General features: G+C 36.3%; 1 protein-coding gene and 1 non-coding gene across 5 annotated transcripts; both read left to right on the forward strand.

Annotated features, from left to right (window-relative positions):
- The first annotated feature begins 200 nt into the window (after positions 1-200).
- TRNAY-GUA (transfer RNA tyrosine (anticodon GUA)) lies at positions 201-295 on the forward strand. Its single transcript has 2 exons — positions 201-237; positions 260-295. It is a non-coding gene; the product is annotated as a tRNA-Tyr (tRNA).
- A 2,968-nt stretch (positions 296-3,263) lies between these two features.
- LOC131299452 (actin-related protein 2/3 complex subunit 4) lies at positions 3,264-16,382 on the forward strand. Of its 4 annotated transcripts, none has more exons than XM_058325010.1 (9): positions 3,264-3,479; positions 3,780-3,867; positions 5,593-5,658; positions 6,803-6,855; positions 9,921-9,948; positions 12,165-12,239; positions 13,576-13,680; positions 14,653-14,742; positions 16,020-16,382. In XM_058325010.1, the coding sequence occupies exons 2-9, from the start codon at positions 3,838-3,840 to the stop codon at positions 16,107-16,109; spliced, it is 537 nt and encodes a 178-aa protein (XP_058180993.1). In that variant the 5' UTR covers positions 3,264-3,479; positions 3,780-3,837; the 3' UTR covers positions 16,110-16,382. The 4 variants fall into 4 exon arrangements, with proteins under 4 accessions (XP_058180993.1, XP_058180994.1, XP_058180995.1 ...); XM_058325011.1 differs by having other exon boundaries at positions 3,267-3,541; XM_058325012.1 differs by having other exon boundaries at positions 3,268-3,479; positions 3,834-3,867.
- Positions 16,383-17,743: the final 1,361 nt, after the last annotated feature.

The following is a 17,743-nucleotide window of genomic DNA, read 5'->3' on the forward strand; positions in this document are numbered from 1 at the left end:
AGCAAAAAAAATTAGACTTCAAATGGTTGATGTAAATCAGTGATGAAACAAGTCCATGAGTTCGAAAACATTATTTATGACCTCAAAATGGAATTTTTCTTAATTTTTGCATCAATTCGTCTTGGCAAGAATAATTTTGGAACTACTAATAACTTAATTACAACTAATAAATAGTTATTATTGCGTAAATCGCATACATGCCGACCTTAGCTCAGTTGGTAGAGCGGAGGACTGTAGTGGGTCAGAAGGCCATCAGCCAATCCTTAGGTCGCTGGTTCGAATCCGGCAGGTCGGATGTTTTTGGGTGGTACAAAGTAAATATAAATGGGTTTGTTTTTTGTCTTTATTTGAATTTTTTTTGTATTTGTTTGTTTTGCATCAATTTTTTTTCACTTATTGATTTGTCTCGATAAAAGGAATCGAAAAAGTAAAAAAAAAATTTGATCGGAACTCATAATTTTTTGAATAAAGATAAAAATAAGTCAAAAATATAACTTTCTTTACTTATTTTTGTCTTTTTTAAAAAAGTTGAGTTCCGATCAAAATTTTGTGTACTTTTCCGATTCCTCTCACCGAGACGAATCAATAAGTTACAAAAGTTTGACACAAAACTAGCAAATGCGAATTTTTTTAATAAAGACAAAAAATAAGTTACTATTTGACTTTTAAAGCCAAATCCACCCTGATTTCCGAGAATAATTGTTTACCTTACTTTAAAGAGGGTGAAAAGAAGGCAAACATTAGCTACTCTGTGATTGGTGAAAATTGTGTAAGGTCGATGGATTAATACATTTTATTGGTAATAATTAATTAGTTTGTGGTGGGATCAATACGATTGGTGGAAATTGTGTAAGGTCGTCGAAATCGATACACTTTTTGGTAATACTAATTAGTTAGTTTGTGGCGGAATCCACACAATGTCCATCAATCATAGGAAGAATAATTTTCACCCTTTTTAAAAGAGGGAAGAATAATTTTCATCCTTTTTAAAGGAGGATACACAAAATTATTCTCCAAATTTCCAAAATTTTAACGCATCTTAGCAAAAAAAAATATATATATATCGTTTTAACTTGTGTTTGGACTTTGGAGTTGTGAAAAGTGAAAACCGAAAGGAATTGAAAGAAAGAGACAATATAAATGAAGACAAGAAAAAGTTGAAAATTGTCCTCTATTTTCTTTTTCATTTATTTTTCCTTTCCCAAAAAAACCTAGTATTTTTCTTTCACTCCCTTTCCTTTCCCGACTTCGAACAAACACTGTATGTTTGGTTTGATGGAATCAAAATTAGAATGGAATAGTCATTCCAATGGCATATTTATTCTTATGTTTGGTTCACTAATAAATGATGAAATGATCATTCCAGATTGAATTACTATTCACCTTAGTAAATGAATTGTCTCATTCTACTAAAAAGACAAATGAATTGCCATTCAATTTCTCGATCACACCAAAAATACTAGTGCTATTTCAACATTCACTATTGCCACACCAAAAATTACTATTTCCACTCCATAAATTACTAATGCCACATTATTCCATTGCGGATGAAAATGACTATTCCTAAGCACAACCAAACTTGAGAATGAAAATGAATATTCCAATCTCATTTCCTCAAATTTCATTCCATTGTCAATTTCATTCCATCAAACCAAACATACCCAAAGTCTAATTGGCAGGGTAGACCCCAATATATGAAAAGTAGTCGCATATAAGCCTCTTAAACGAACCAAATAGCTTAAGTTCAACTCGAGATTGACTTGACCTTTGGAATTCGTTCGATCTTATTTAAATAAAGTATAAGCCAAGCTTATTCACTTTTTTATTGTTTGTTTGTAAATTCAAGCCAAGCATAGGTGTTTGGCTCGATAAGATTGTGAACAGTAGGTCTTTCATAAAATATTGTAAAGATACGGGTAAATCATAAATATCTCAAATATATGAGATATTTTCTTCCATTTATATATTTTCACCATTCATCAGTGCATTTTCAATTTAATCATGTGAAAAAGAAAATACAAGATTGAAAATTCAATTGAAAAAATTACGATACCAAGCCATTTAATATAGGGCTTGCTTTTCAAATTTCCTAATATTTTTGTGATATGGAATATAAATAAAAGCTTTAAAATTTTCAACATATTTTGATTATTTAATAAAAAAATGAGGTGAAAAATATATTACGTGTCTTTTAACTTTATTTGTAAAAACAAAAGTAAAAAGTAAAATTTCTAAAAAGTCCCTCTAGTTTGCATAAAATCTTAATTTAGTCACTTTATGAGGAGAAAAGATAATTTTGCCCTTCAATTCTAATTGTTTAATTGACGTCGTAAGTGAGAGGGACGAAATTGAGACGGAACATAAACTATAATATTAAAATTGACACAATTAATACTAGAGAAATGAAAATGAGAATTCATACAAATTAGAGGGATCATTTGTAAAATTTACCCGAGAAGAGTAAATTTATAAGTGTTATTTCGGTATTTTTAACTTTTCGTAAATTTTTGTTTAGGTTTTCCTCGTAATTTTTGAGGTTAGTCGTTCGTCTCGACAAGACGAATCAGAAAAGTATAAAAATATGGACCGATGTTGAAAAAATTTAAATAAGACGGCACTTTAGACAAATAAAATATCTGTTTGATACTTTATTTCTTTAGTGATTTTTTTTTGCTTTAGGTCATAATCTTATACTTTTTAGACTCCTCTCGTTGAGCCAAATGATTAATCCAAAAAATATCACTCTAATCTAAAAAAAATTTAAAAAAAGAAAGAAAATACACAAAAGAAAGAAAATAATTAAGTTTAGAAGAATGAGTCCTAAATCACTCATTGATAGTAGTAGCATGTACTCCTAGTTTAATTACTCCATCCGTTCTATACTGAGAGTCCATTACGAAAAGTTGTGCTATTATTCAAATAAAAAAATCAATTGCTTCCGTGTATAATATTTTGAATTTTTTCGCACGAAATTAAAGTACTAATCGAAACATTTAATACGGTGCGAAAAAATTCAAAAAATTATACACAAATGTAGTTAATTTTTTAGTTTAAAAAATGACATAGGAGAGAGTATGAGACTTTCAATATGAAATGAAGAAAGTATATTAAAAAAAAAAACGAAAGCCTTGAGCCAAATTTCTACCCAAATAAAAACTATGGGTCAAAATTTGGATAAGTACTTCATTTTGGGGTGAACCTCATTCCAACGGTAAAATAAAATTTTACCCAAATATATAAATTTATGTTTTCCACAGTACCTCCTCCTCCTTTCGCCCCGCACGCCATCCCTCTCTGCGTAACAGTAATCGACTCCCTCTTCAAACAACCCCACCCCCCCCCCCCCCCCCCCCCCGACCAGATCTGTACTTCCAAGTCCAAACCTGAGTCCTCTTCTCTTTCCTCCTTCACGGTTCAAACCCCCCCGACTCTGGCGAAGCTCTGCACCAACTCCGGCGAAGCTCGGCAACTCCGACCAGGTCTTCTCTCTCTCTTTCTCTCCCTGATAATCTGATTTCGTCAAAACCAACCCCGATCCCATGTACGTCTCTCTCTCTCTCTCTCTCTCTCTCTCTCTCTCTCTCTAAATAGCCGTTGGAGAAATGGGGAAAGGATTTGGGCAAAGAAATGGGTAAAACCCATAATGGCGTTGGGAAAAGGATTGGAGAGTGTTTTTTGTGGTTTTTGCCCAAATTTTAAAAATTTGGGTAAGGGTTTGGGTAAAGGATTGGAGAGAGTATTTTGATGGGTTCTTTATCCTTTGTTTTGAACACGACCAGCGCAAATGCGCACCTGACGAGCGGGTTCTCATTTCTTTGTCGCGACTCTCTCAGATCGATGCGCTCCATCGGTGTCTCCTCAACTATGGTAATATATCTACTTACTAATCTTTCTCGTTCTTTTCTCTGTTTCTTGTTTATTTAATTTGTGTTTGTATTATATCGTGTTGCCGAGAAAATTTTTGAGGGAAAGAAAAGACACTGACATGAATCGTCGATCCTTTACCGAATGAGGATGAACCTCCGTCCAGTGGAATTTACTGAATTTTATGTTTAATCTGGACAAAAGTGCGACTTGAATTGGCATCAAGGCCATTCCTGACTTTTTGGGGGTCTAAACCTAAGATTAAAGATGGAGCCCTTTTTGTCGGACTATCACAAGGAGTACCAAAGTGTTAGGGGCCCCTAAAATTCTCAAATTTTCAGAGGCCTAAAGTGGCTGCTGCACCTCGAGATTTAGCTCAGTGCCGGCTCTACCTCGAGATTTAGCTCAGTGCCGGCTCTGATAATTTAGGATTTTAACTGTAGTGGAGTATTACATTTTGCTTTTCCCTGAGAAGAGAGAAAATATTGCTACTTGTATTACTGTTTTCGCCTGAACCAAAATTGGACAATAATGGGTTTCCATATTTTTGGGGTATATTCATTTATTCTTCAGGGACCTGTTTATCGAGAAGTATGCATTTGTTGAAACTAATGGGAGCTTACTAAAACTCTTTATATGGCATTCTTGATACATGTTTTTTTGTTTCTTGACTTACATTATTTAGGGTAATAAACTTTTCATGTGAATTACGAAAAGTAGTCATACAATTCTTGGATGATGCGGCTCAAAAAATAAAATAAAATTCTTGGATGATCAATACAGCAGAAGGCTTATTTAGTGAAAGTAATTAGAGCTGAGTAAACATGTCTACTGTCCGTAGCTGCTAGGCCTCTCTTCAGTCGAACAAGGGGTAAGACCTTCGGGAGACCTATGATGAGGCCTTCTCTCTGTTGCCATGAGCTGCTACACCCTCAATTTTGTTATAATGGCTCAGAATCAGGGCGGGCGACTCGAATTGGGGTCCTGTTATTTGTTTTGAAGGCCTTCCCTAGTCTTATTTAAAGGTTTGTACTGATTCTCTTAGTTGCATCTCTTTGGTCGGAGTTTCCGAGCAATGGCCCTCATTTTTGCGACACAACGAGTTCAAACCTCGGGAGACTGGGGAAGGGGTCTTTTGAGGATGTTCTGGCTCGCATTGGTTTTCCCATTGTTTAGGGACTCATCATGGTTTTGGTTTTGGTTTTGAGTTTGAGTTTCTCATCTCTAAGTCCTTCCCGCATATTGTGGGGCCTAGATTGTGTTTCTAGGTTGGATTTTGGTATCGTTTCTTCTCTGGCTTACAATTAGGTTGCTTTGACCTCTCGTGTTGTTTAGGCCCTATTCTTTTTGTAAGCCCATTTCGTGGACTGGATTTCCTTACCACTGGTTTCTCAGCTATGGTATGAAACATTTGCTAGTTCACTAGAGAGTTTTGTAGCGGCTTGGTTTCTGGGTTGGTGGTATAGGTGGTAGATGGTCTTCTTTTCTTCTTACCTAGGGTATGCCTTGTATACTTTTAAGTTTTAATGCGTTGTATTTATATATCAACTGGTTACTTGTAAGAGAAAATGAAAATTCTTTCAGATACCTAATTTCATGTGATCTTCTCCTCTAAAGAAAAATAATTTTACAAGGCCTGGGATTACAACAATATTTTATTTGAACTTTTTTGTGTGGTCAAGTTTTGATATTACCAGCAGTAATGTTAACTTTTGGACATTTTTTCAGGCAAACCCATTACGACTGTACTTGACTTGCATACGGAACACTCTTGAGGCTGCAATGTGTTTACAGGTGAAAATAGTTGATCACCTACTGGTGGCATTGTGAGAATAACAATGGAAGTATGAAAAGTCTGTTGTTGGTAATTCCTGATATATGTTTCTGTTATACATGTTCAAGTTGACAACTTATTGCAAGTGATCAGGTAATAACTGTTGTTTACTCTAGAATGCAGTATGCCTGGCAGACCTGTATTACTGACTAAAGCAGTCCAGTGTTTTTGTATTTGCAAATCAGCGAAAAAGATATGTTTTTTTCACATCTAGGACTCGGGGAATAGACAACTGGGCCCCGTTTACGTACTGATGATTCTCCCATTTGCTCCTTGGTTGATATCCCTATTCCTTTTTACGGATCTTGAACTCTCGTCATAACTTCCTTGTCAATGAACTTGTCAAAACTTGTTTTCTGGTTTTGATAAGTAACTTTTGTGTTCAGACATTCTTTTTCACAACCGTGTAACAATCATTGAATTCAAGGCTACCACTTAGTGCCTCCTGTGCTGTAAAAATGACTTTTGGATTGTATAGTTTTCAAATCATTTTCTAGAGGAAGATACTTATTCAGTTATCTGTGCCAGACTCGTGAATTAAGTGGGGGAATCTTTCGTATTCATACATTTTGGTAGACATAGTTTGGGAGGCAGGGGAGGACCAACTTTGTCTTTGGGTGGATTGTGTATTCAATGCTGAAATTTAGTGGGATATTGTATTCAGTTGTTACCCAATGAATCCTATTTATAATGAGTAGTCGATGAAGTTACATTAGTCAAAGAGGAGGCATGTGGTTTCCTAAACAATTGTGTACAATGCATTTCATTCTGATGTTAAGGCTTATTGTTGTTACTCAGGATAATTTATTGCAAAAGCTAAGATGTAGGGTAGGAGTGAGAGGAACAGAATGAAGATGAACACAACCGATGTTACGTCAAGCCATAAGTTAGAAAAGCTAGTTCTGAATTTTTAAATTTTTGTAGCGATGCCTCCTCATGCCTGTTTTTGGTTCTATGCACCCATGAATCTGATTAGAATGAAGTTTATATTGCCTCATGGCCATATATGTTTAATTACTGCTCTAAAACTTCATTTGTGACAATTGTATAACGAATTCCACAACATTTCGCAATTAACCTCATGCTTCCGTATGGTGGGTGCAGAACTTCCCTTGTCAAGAAGTTGAAAGGCATAACAAACCAGAGGTTGAACTAAAGTACGTTTGCAATCATCTCTTTCATCGGTTTACTTGTTATCTCTTTTATTTATATTTTTTGCTTTCTGCAGTCTTTAAAAAATTCATTTCTCATCGTTTTCTTATGGAAAGCGTTGCAGCAAAAAGAAAATTCTGGTGCATATTCATTGTCTCAAGTGCTGAAAGTGTTCTCCAAAAACTCGGAATCTCCTTTTTTCCCTTTTAGAATCTGGAAGATGAAAAAAATAGCGTTCCTGAGCCATATTATCTGTGTGTCTGATTCTTTAACCTCATCATCGTCATGTTAGGGCTATAAGCAATTACAACTTCTGAATTAAAACCTATTAGTTTCATCTGGTGATAGCCTTGAATTGTAGATAGTGATTTCAACCAGACTAGTCTGGTGAGCTTCTGAAGTGATAATTCAACCGCTGATGCTCAGAATTAAATTTAATCATGAAAAATGAAAAATCGTGATTACTCATACAGACTATGAAATCTTCATCCAGAAGGGCTAGACCAGGGGCAGATGGAAGGGGGTGCCAGGAGAGGCCCGGGCCCTGCACAACTCCCAATATTATCTTTAATTCTGCTAGTTTTTCAGGTTAATTTGAAAGTTTTATAAAATTGGCCCCTGCAAGTCCCTTGGTAAAAAAATTTCTTTAAGTTAGTATATGTATGTGTAGAAAAAACTCCAGATAAATTCTAAGTTATCAACAAGTTTTTGGTCGCCAGTGTAAAATAAAATGATGGCTACGCATATAAACACAGACTTAGATCTACCAAGTAGCAATATATAAACACCATATAATTTTTGTTATCATTGTAGAAATACACTCAGTCGGGCCCCAACAATGTACAAATCCTATGTCCGCTGCTGGGCTAGACCAAGGTTCTCTTCATTGTTTCTTGAGTACCACCAGATCAGACATGTGTTAGCTATTTAAGTTGTGTTATATTTATTTTGGGTTGCTTAAATCAGAACAACATTATTTTGTATAAGATTAATAAGACTCAGGGAAACAGAGTAGTGCGTTAGTGGATTTTAACTTTAGATGTGGAGTATCCTTCCTAGAGTGTGCCAGCCAGGCAGCCATGTCAGCATGATAACAGAGTTGCAGGCTCTGTCTACTATCGTGAGGAGTGTTTCTTATCTGAATGGTAAACCTTTGCAAATCTCTAAAAAGAAATTGAGTATATCGATATCTTCAACTTTACATAAATTCGTTGTTAAATGTAACATTGTCCAGTAAGATGACCCAGACATGCTGTTGGCTGATACCTCTGGTCAAACTTTGAGTTTTGTTATATTGGTCCTCCCTTAGTATTGTTGAACTTTATTACTAGAGTGTATGTTATGGTTGTTGTCCGTCTTCTCTAGGCTAGCTGGAAAACTATTCACCTCTTTTGTATTGTGATCAGTAACCAGATTTTACCAATTTATTGTTTTGTTCTCTCTTGAATCTCGGAAGAATTTGTCTTGATGACTCTCCCTCTGCACAACAGCATCTGTGTTTTATGTGGTCTTGATGACTCTCCTATTGTTGAACTTTATTACTAGAGTGTATGTAATGGTTGTAGTCTATCTTCTCTAGGCTAGCCGGAAAACTATTCACCTCTTTGTATTGTGATCAGTAACCAGATTTTACCAATTTATTGTTTTGTTCTCTCTTGAATCTCGGAAGAATTTGTCTTGATGACTTTGTGTTTTATGTGGTTTTGGATTTCCTCTATGTGTTGACTTTGGAAAAGCATTGGCAGTTCACTTACTTTTGTTGAGTTTTAGGTGGCAATTTAAGCTTCAACTATTCGTAAAAATCTTAACAATACATGCTTTGAGTAATTTGGTACTTTCACATGAGATGCAAACTTATTGATTTAAGCACAAAAAATAAGTGATGAGAACTTACCCTAGGGTAGGATGTGTTTTTGTTGTTTCCCGGGTTATTGCAAGAAAACATGGCAGCATAACACATACAGTATTCTCGGACTAAGAAGCACAGATACAGGATACGGACACGATATGACATGGATACGCGGACACGTCATTTCTAAGAAAATTAGGACACAGACACGTCAGGGACACGTCAAATGTAAAGTGTATTTATATTATAGAGGTATGTTATGAATTCATATAAATGTCGAAGACATTTTAATGTGTCGTTAGCATGTTCCATGAGTGTTGGCGACATGTCCTAGAGTATCCACAATGTGTCTAAGTAAAAGAAATATAATAAAAACATTTGGACAAGTATTTAGACATATGCAATACGTGTCCATAGAGTGTCGTGTCCGTGACCGACACGTGTCAGACTATACATGAGGCTGCTAGACGTGTTTGTGCTTCTTAGTTCTCAGACATAACACGAAGAGAAATTTAAAATAGTAACAACATAACACAGACTTAATTCAGAGATGTAGAGCACGAGCTTACAACAAGGGACTCCTCGTCAAGCTACTTTCTCCCGTTTTCTAATCGTCTTTGTACAAAATCAGAATAGAAAGCAACTTGAGGAAATTATGGCAACGTGTGGACATCTAGCCGAGCTTTGTCTTTTTGACCTCGAGCAGATGGATGAAGCGGAACACTTGGTATATCGCTTGCCCCATCTGATGCCTTTTCTTGTATTCTCCACCGGCTTCGTCCCTTCGCCGTTTGAGAATACCTCGGCAAACTAACAAAGGATGGAACCAAAAGAAAGGGAATATTCTTTTCCAATAGTTGTTGAGTAGCCAGATCTTGAACCATCGGACAGGAATGGAACAGCAGGTGAACCCTCGATTGGTCTGAAACAAAAAAGGTCTTGCCGTCGTACCCCTGCGTAATGGCGTTGTAAGATGTGTGGGCTGCTTCACCAGCATGAAGGCTGGGAAAGAGAGACATGCCAGCCCAGGCGAATTGGGTCTTTGCATTATGCAGTTTTTGCAATTATTTGTTTTGTAAAAGATATATGCTCTCTCCTTTTCCAAATACAATTGCAGTATGTGGTTTTCATCTATATGTTCAACCTCAAGGACATATATGGATGCAGTATACAAGACCTCTTGCATCACATATGACTCCATATTTACTGTTTGTATTTCAGGACAAGCCCAGAACTGCTGCTAAATCCGGTAAGTATCTTTTTTTTTAAATGCTTTTTTGCATTTATCCAATTGATTGACATATTAAATTTTGTTTTGCTCAATATCCATTGACCTGTTTCTGCGACAAATCGTCACAGCAAATTATTACTGTGGACAATGTATTGTATCAACTATCACGAGATGGTTGCTTTGTACAGAGGAGTGGTTTTCAATAAATGGGTTATTCTAACAGGCGCAACATGGCGCCGGGTAAAAGTACTATTTGCCGTAAATTACTACCAACTTTTCCTCTGAGTCTCTGACACATGGGACTGAACCAATTAGCACATTCGGCACCCTTTGGGAAATACACCTTTAACCCATACCCTTCATTTTTCATTTCTTATTCAGTAATGCTACCCGCACAGATTTTGTGCACAGATTTTTTGTGGGGCCCACTACGGGTCCCACACAAATAATCCGAGCCGTTCATTAAATGTAAAACATTTTTTCAAGGGCCCCGGCAAAAAATCAGCTCAATCCGATACTCATAGATGCTTGATTCAATCATTTAACTTTTCATTCGAATCTCAGGATAATGAAAAGTTAAATGATTGAATCAAACACTTATAGATATCGGATTGAGCTGATTTTTTTGCAGAGGCCTTTGAAAAAATGTTTTACATTTAATGAACGGCTCGGATTATTTGTGTGGGACCCGTAGTGGGCCCCACACAAAATCTGTGTGGGTAGCATTACTGTTTCTTATTTACCCCAATTTTCCTTCATCCTTTTCATTTCTTATTTACTTACACATATCGGATTGAACTGATTTTTCACAGACCCGTTCATATATTTATTTTAAATTTATTGAATGGCTCGGATCATCTGTGTGGGACCCAGAGTGGGCCCCGCGGGTCCGTCGGTACCCCGTAGGTTTCCACCTTGTCGGTACCAATATCAGGGTTCTAGAAAGTCCATGATGGGAAAAACAAGGACCAACAAGAGTATGAAAAGTTTAATATGTCGTAGGCTCTCACGTGTCATAAGTTTTTTGTCATTGGCTGCATCCTTGCTGTAAATCTTGATTTTATTGATAATCTGCATATTATTTATCCTGTTTTTGCTTCTTAATAGACATTGTACCTGTAAACATACAACTTTGAATCTATTAGAGCTGATGGTGTAGGTTAGCATTGGGTAATGGGTCTACTATTTCGGTGGTGTAGTTGCCTTCTTCAGGTGCTCAATCTATGTGGGACACTCACATGGAGAAATTTGGACAGATATGCAGGGTCAATGACCACCTCTCAATTGGCTTTGTGGATTAGTTTTAACATCTGTAGAATTACCTTAGAATAAGTCACAGTACTTGGGTCTGAGTAGGTATCTCTTCCATCCTATGGTTTATATGGGAATAATTATTTCCATATTGCCGTACGTGTTAATGTTTGTGCTGTTCGAACGTCAAAACCGTCTCCCCATAGTGCGTCCCCGCTGGTCAAACTTTGATTTTTCTGTTTGATGCTTTGTTATTGTTGTTTCCTGAATTTGTGTTAGTTTAACTTGAATGACATGAATTATGGCACATTGTGAAGAGCAAAGGGTATATGCGCTTTTCATTTCTATACCTATATTTCTTGGTCTTATTCTCATTCTGAAAAAGTACAATAGAATACTGCTATACTAGAGAAGATTTATTTTATTTATTTGTTAGGTAGGATATACTGCTGTATTTTTATTTCCCCTCTCCCACCCCGACTATTAATTGTTAGAGCTTGTCCCATATTGGTTAAATATAACCTCCAAACCTAGTATATGAGCCTGGGTGGCATCTTCACTCATTGCCAATTGGTTTTGAGTTGGATGCTTTAACATGGTATCAGAGCTAGGTTTTTGGAGGCTTTTGGACAAGACTTTATGTCGTTGATGGTTGGTTTGCCCTTTGTTTGTCGTTGATAGTTAATTGTTGTCGTATGTGTTGAATCGTTTGTTTACCTCACCACTTGCAAGTCAGGGGTCGCATGTGCGGGGGAGTGTTAGAGTTTGTCCCACATTGGTTAAATTTATTCTCCAAACCTAGTATATGAGCCTGGGCGGCTTCTCCACTCATGGCCAATTGGTATTGAGTTGGATGCTTTAACATTAATTTCTAGCTATGTTCTACACTTGGTGTCCTTTCATCATGTATAATTCAGTATAGTTTTAAACGATTTGATCGTTTTACATGGACCTCAACTAAGTTTTGATGATTTGTCTTTCAGGTTTTAATATGTCGAAATGAGGCCGAAAAATGCTTAATCGAAACATCTATAAATTCACTGCGCATTAGCCTTAAGGTGAGCTAAAGTAGTTTATATTTGGATAAATTCTGAAGTTCTTGTTGTTGCTTATGGATGAATATAAAGTTTTGAGCCCACAATTCATTCATTTTCATATAACTTGCACTGTAGGCTACATGTCAGACTTGCCTTTGTAGTGTGCTGATATTTCACTTCCAACGATCACGAGTTTCTCTAACTTACCTTTGATGCATTCTGCTACTCATGCAATAGTGCTTAATGAGTCAATGGTCAATACTTAAAGTGTACTTTTTTTTTTTTTTTTTGGTAAACCAAGTGTACTTTCTCTTGATCTTTTTGTGTTACCTGGTTTGATTGACTTGTGATTGTTGACTACTTAGTTCAATTTTCCGTTTCTACTGCTATTCGGATCTAAATTGCTAAGTGGTGGTAGGCTGATAGAAGCTGGGAAGAAAGGCTATGAAAAGGAGAAAGCATTATGGGTTTCTTTTTTGGGTGATTTGAAAGCTTATAGATAGAAATGAATGACTACTGGTTAGCTAATGTAATCAGCTAAGTTGGAGCCTCTATTACAAAATAAATGATCGACTATTGGTTATATAGGTATATTGGGGTTCTTGGCTGGTTGCTGGGATGAGAAATGGCATGCCAGAAATAAAGTTTAATACCCCTCCATCCCATAGTTTTAGTCCCTCGTTGGGAATCCAACTATTTAAGGAGGCATCATCATTACACCTCAAATGATACAAGTTCTCAAAATTGCCCTTTATGGGGAGCTATTACTCTTACTCCACTTCAAAGACCAAGGTAAAATAGGAGATCTATCGATGTTTTCTCTTTTACTTGTCAAAATAGACATGAATAAGGGGACATTCAAAAATGGAAAGGTGGTCTAAAATTGGGGGACAGAAGGAGTACTTTTTAAAGAGGCCTTGCGTGCAGTTTAAATTAGTTCGGTAAATATACCTTTACAGCTCTTAGGGAAATTGTTGTTTCTGGCATGCCATTGTGTCATTCTCAATGGCATGCTGGAGAGTATATTTACATAAACCGTCTACTGTACAGAATTCTCCATCATTACTTTAGCCGAAACCTTCAATATGATATCCATTTTTCGCTCAACATGTGCATCATAACTTGGTTGATGATTTGGTTCTGATCTAATAATCGAGATCTGATACATGGAGAGGTTCATTGACTTCGAGCTTTCTGGTCTGTAGTGTACTAGAAACGGAACAGCTGTGTCACAAGTTATATGGCATATGTATTAGTTATTCACGCAACATTATCATTTATGTTTTATGCCTTTTTCCTTAACCATCACTTCTCAGAATTTACGACCTTTTGATATTATTCTTCTCTTTCCATATAGGTAAAACAAGCAGATGAACTGGAAAACATACTGACTAAAAAATTTCTTAGATTTTTGTCAATGCGGGCAGAAGCATTTCAAGTATTGAGGAGAAAACCAGTACAGGTATACACATTCTTCTTCTTCTTTTAGTTTTATAATATAATATCTCTGACGGAATTTCATTTTGCCTGGCAGAAATCACATTTTTAATTGATTGTTGATATGCTCTGAAGTTGATGTAAGCATTTTAGAGTTACTTGAAGTCATTTCTGCAACACACTCTGAGAACTTTTTCCTGAACCTGTGAATCCTAAACCCCAAACCCTCATGTCCATGTTGTACTCATGATGTGACATAGCTGGTTAAAATTTCATGTGTTCACCTCTGCATTTTTTGATGGCTTCTCTGCAGCTCTCGTTTCTGTGTACCTGCCACTCATTAGAGGAAACAGTCATTGATGAAAAAAGCCCATAAATTTCCATGACAGGCTTGGGCAGAAGGTAGAAAGCCTAAGACACCTTGATCTATACTACTAGGGTCCTTCCGTGGTAGAACCTGGTGAACCGGGCATACTTCCCAACCTTCTGTGGACCGTTGCATTTTAGCTACTTTTTGCATTGTGTGGATGTAACCGTTGTAAAATTGTTGGATTCTGTTAAAACATTTTTTCAAACCTGCTGTGTCATACTTTTCAGTGGTTTTAGGATGATTGTCATGATAGCGCATTTTTAAGATATTTAAGAAGCGCAGTACATTTATTTTTCTGGGGGGATGCTCGTGCACTATTGAACAGAAGTTATGTACTTGAGAATTTTCCAGTTAGAATTGCTTCTTTATGCACGGCTTGTAGGTCTTCATAAAGTCAAATTGCAGTCAGAATGACCAATCGGCAGTCGTATACTTGTATCTGTCCTCTTTTTTAGACTATTTCTTTTGGAAGAATCAAATGATCTTTATAGATCATGTGTATGATTTGATTGTCTATTTCTAGGCACTAACTGTTTTGTTGCTCAAGATTTTGATGGATGAGCATGTTCTACTGATACCTCTACTTTCTTTTTGTAATTATTGTGTTCTGGTTGATTCACTTTTCAGGGGTATGACATTAGCTTTCTTATTACTAACTACCACTGTGAGGAGATGCAGAAGCAGAAGCTCATAGATTTTATTGTGCAATTCATGGAGGCAAGACACTTATCGTATCTTAAAATTGCCATTTCTTTCTCGTACGCGCATGCATATGACTGGATGTTGATAGGATATCATATAAATAGTCTTCTTTATTCACTCATCGAATGTAAATAGCTTGTTGACAGGACTTTTGTGCTAGCTCTAAGGTTCTTTTAGTGATTCTGTGAATACTAAAAACTGTCTCAATACTTATTTGCAAATGGACTTTGTACGCTACATCCTGTACTTAAGATGTCAATTTTTCATTTTTCGTATGATAGGTTATAACTTGTGGCACCTTAAACCTGCTCATTGCAAAAGAACATGGAGAACTAGGACAAAAGACTGAAGAGGAAAAACCTGTGTAATACCCAATAGTTAAAGGAAACACTCCAGCTTAACCCGTTAAAAATGGTCCAAAATTGAAACCTACTAGGGCACTGAATCAAACAATGATCTTCGAGGACCAAAAAACCTCAATATCTCAGGTGCGGGTAAAAAAAGAGAGTGAGTTTGGAAGCAAGGGAATTCCAGACCGGGAAAAACATGTGTATGAAATAGCATCCATTGGTCAACAATCACCACATAATCCACCAACAATTTCTTGTCCCTGGGCATGATGTTTCTGTGATTGCGAACATTATAGAAGCTTCATTTTATGCAAGGGGCGGGGCACTGTTATCTCCGTTGTTTCGAACATTGCGATTCCTTAAGGCTGGGTAGGCTGATTCCGTATGGCTGTGAATTGTGATTGAACTGTCTAGTTGTTTTCAATTTAGAAAGTTCATTAATCACATAGCATGTGATTGCGTTACACAAATAACATGTGTTTCGCAACAAATAGTTGGTGTTCATAGAACTTAGAAGTATCCCCGCTAGGCTGTTTCTCTATTTGCATCAGGATCAAGATAATGGCCCACGATTAAGCCTGTCATTAGAATCACGATTTCTTACGTACTTTAATCCATTACATGCTACTTTGTCGATTTTGACCCTTGAGGACAATATTTGTGGGTAATTATTTTAATCTAACTGGTGGTAAAATTGTTTAATATACTTTGTCCGATCAAATTTAACTTGTAGCACCTTCGTCTGAAATCTCTGTTGGTTAATCCAATCCATTTTTTTTCTCCTCCTTGGGTAATCTTATATTTTAAATGGTGGAGTTCCACATATTGCCGTGTAGAACACTTCATTTATTTTCTTTCGAGTTTTGGTCCTAATCCTTGTGTGCCTGTGTATGTTGTTTTCTTCCAACTGAGAAGTCTCAGTTCATTTTTTTGTAAGTGCAGGACATCGACAAGGAGATAAGTGAATTGAAGCTGTCTGTGAACACACGAGGGAGGCTTGTAGCTACAGAGTTTCTGAAGCAGTTCATCTGATACCTGACTGGTTCCTTACTCCGTGGGAATAACTTTGTTTTCTTGGATTACGTACAACCACGGCTGCTTGGGCTACCCGTTAACCATGTGCTTTCAGGTCATTAGGATCGTTCTCGTTGCAGAATTGGTGATTTTGTACAGCATATACTTCATTTTTTACCATAGTTTGTGTTGTTTTCAACGATCAGTTGACTGGAATTGCATGTGGCGTCAGACCAACTCCGACTAGCTAAAATGTTGAGATAATAAGCTAAAGCCAACTTCTAGCAACAATGTCGAGTTGTTAAAATTTGACTGTTGTTTGTGTTGTTTTCATCAATCATGCGATTTGTTGTTTTCTATTATTTTCCCAGGGTCCTATTGACAGTCCAGCTAGGAAAATGACCGGAGAAATACATACATAAAGACACTTTTTACAAATGTTTATACACTTTCACATATTTCAATACACCTTTTCAACCTTAGCAACAAAACAATGGGCTATTTTTAGCATTTTTCTAGTTTTTTTTAACAGAATGTCAACTGATAATGCTACATATGGATCTCATCAATGGATGTAGGGCCAGAGGGTTGCCAAAACTTGTCCCAAGGTTTACCAATTGCCAAAATTTGACTGTTATTGGAGTTTCAGGCTACACTTAGGCAATTGCAGTTCCCTTTGGCAGTTCATTATTAGAGCATCTCAAATCAAGGATATCAAAAATGACATGGCATGCCAAGTGGAAGGATTGACATGTGAAGAAATTTCAACCCAAATGTCAAATGCTAAGAATTCTTATGTCAAATTTGACATTTGTGACAAAATTTATTTTTCAATACTTTACTCTCAGAAACTTCCACACACCAAACAAAAAAATTGTAATGATATGATGGTTTTATTCTTTTTGGTAATGTAGGGTGTTCCGAACCAGCTTGAGTGCACTTCAGACTAATCCCTATAGCCATTTCACATATTTAAGTGTGGGGGTGAGGTAATCTCAAGAGTTGTTTGCAAGGAGAATCGAACTTGAGACTGTAAAATGGAGCAAACACCTAATTAGTCTCAAGCCAAGACCACTTGGCCAACCCTTGGCCAAATGGGCATCCTTAGGGTGCATTCTTTTGGCCTTAAATTAAACTTAAAATGAGAATTTTGCCCTTATTTGAATTTTTTTCGCATTTATTAGTTTTGCGCAAAATTTTTGTGGATTATTGATTCGTCTCGACTAGAGTAATCGGAAAAGTAAAAAAAATTCACTTTTACCCAAGTATTTTGAGAAATATTTCACTTTTACCAAAGTATATTTTGCTCTAAAAAGTAGTTATTTCTCAAAATACTGGGTAAAAGTAAAGAAATTTTACTTTTCAGATTTCTCTCGTTGAAACGAATCAATAGCCGACAAAAGTTTGGAGCAAAACTAACAAATGCAAAAAAATTCAAATAAGGACAAAATTCTCATTTTAAGTTTAAGTTAAGGCCAAAAGAATGCACCCTTTAAAATTTCAAATTCAACATGTCAAGTTGTCACTAATAAGATTTCAATTTTTTTTTTTGACATTTTCAAATTTGAAACCAAGTTGGAGATACAAGAAAGAACATCACACGTGTACATCTACGATTATCACGAAAAGGACGGGATTGTCATGGGTTCAAG

Source organism: Rhododendron vialii, chromosome 9a (genome assembly GCF_030253575.1).
Source record: "Rhododendron vialii isolate Sample 1 chromosome 9a, ASM3025357v1".
Lineage (NCBI taxonomy): Eukaryota > Viridiplantae > Streptophyta > Magnoliopsida > Ericales > Ericaceae > Rhododendron > Rhododendron vialii.

Bases quoted from the DNA above. Each gene is read 5' to 3' on its own strand.
- LOC131299452 (XM_058325010.1), top strand. From the start codon at position 3,838: ATGCGCTCCATCGGTGTCTCCTCAACTATG. The intron at 5,659-6,802 runs GTGAAAATAGTT...TGGTGGGTGCAG, and splicing joins AGGCTGCAATGTGTTTACAG to AACTTCCCTTGTCAAGAAGT. The intron at 14,743-16,019 runs GCAAGACACTTA...TTGTAAGTGCAG, and splicing joins TTATTGTGCAATTCATGGAG to GACATCGACAAGGAGATAAG.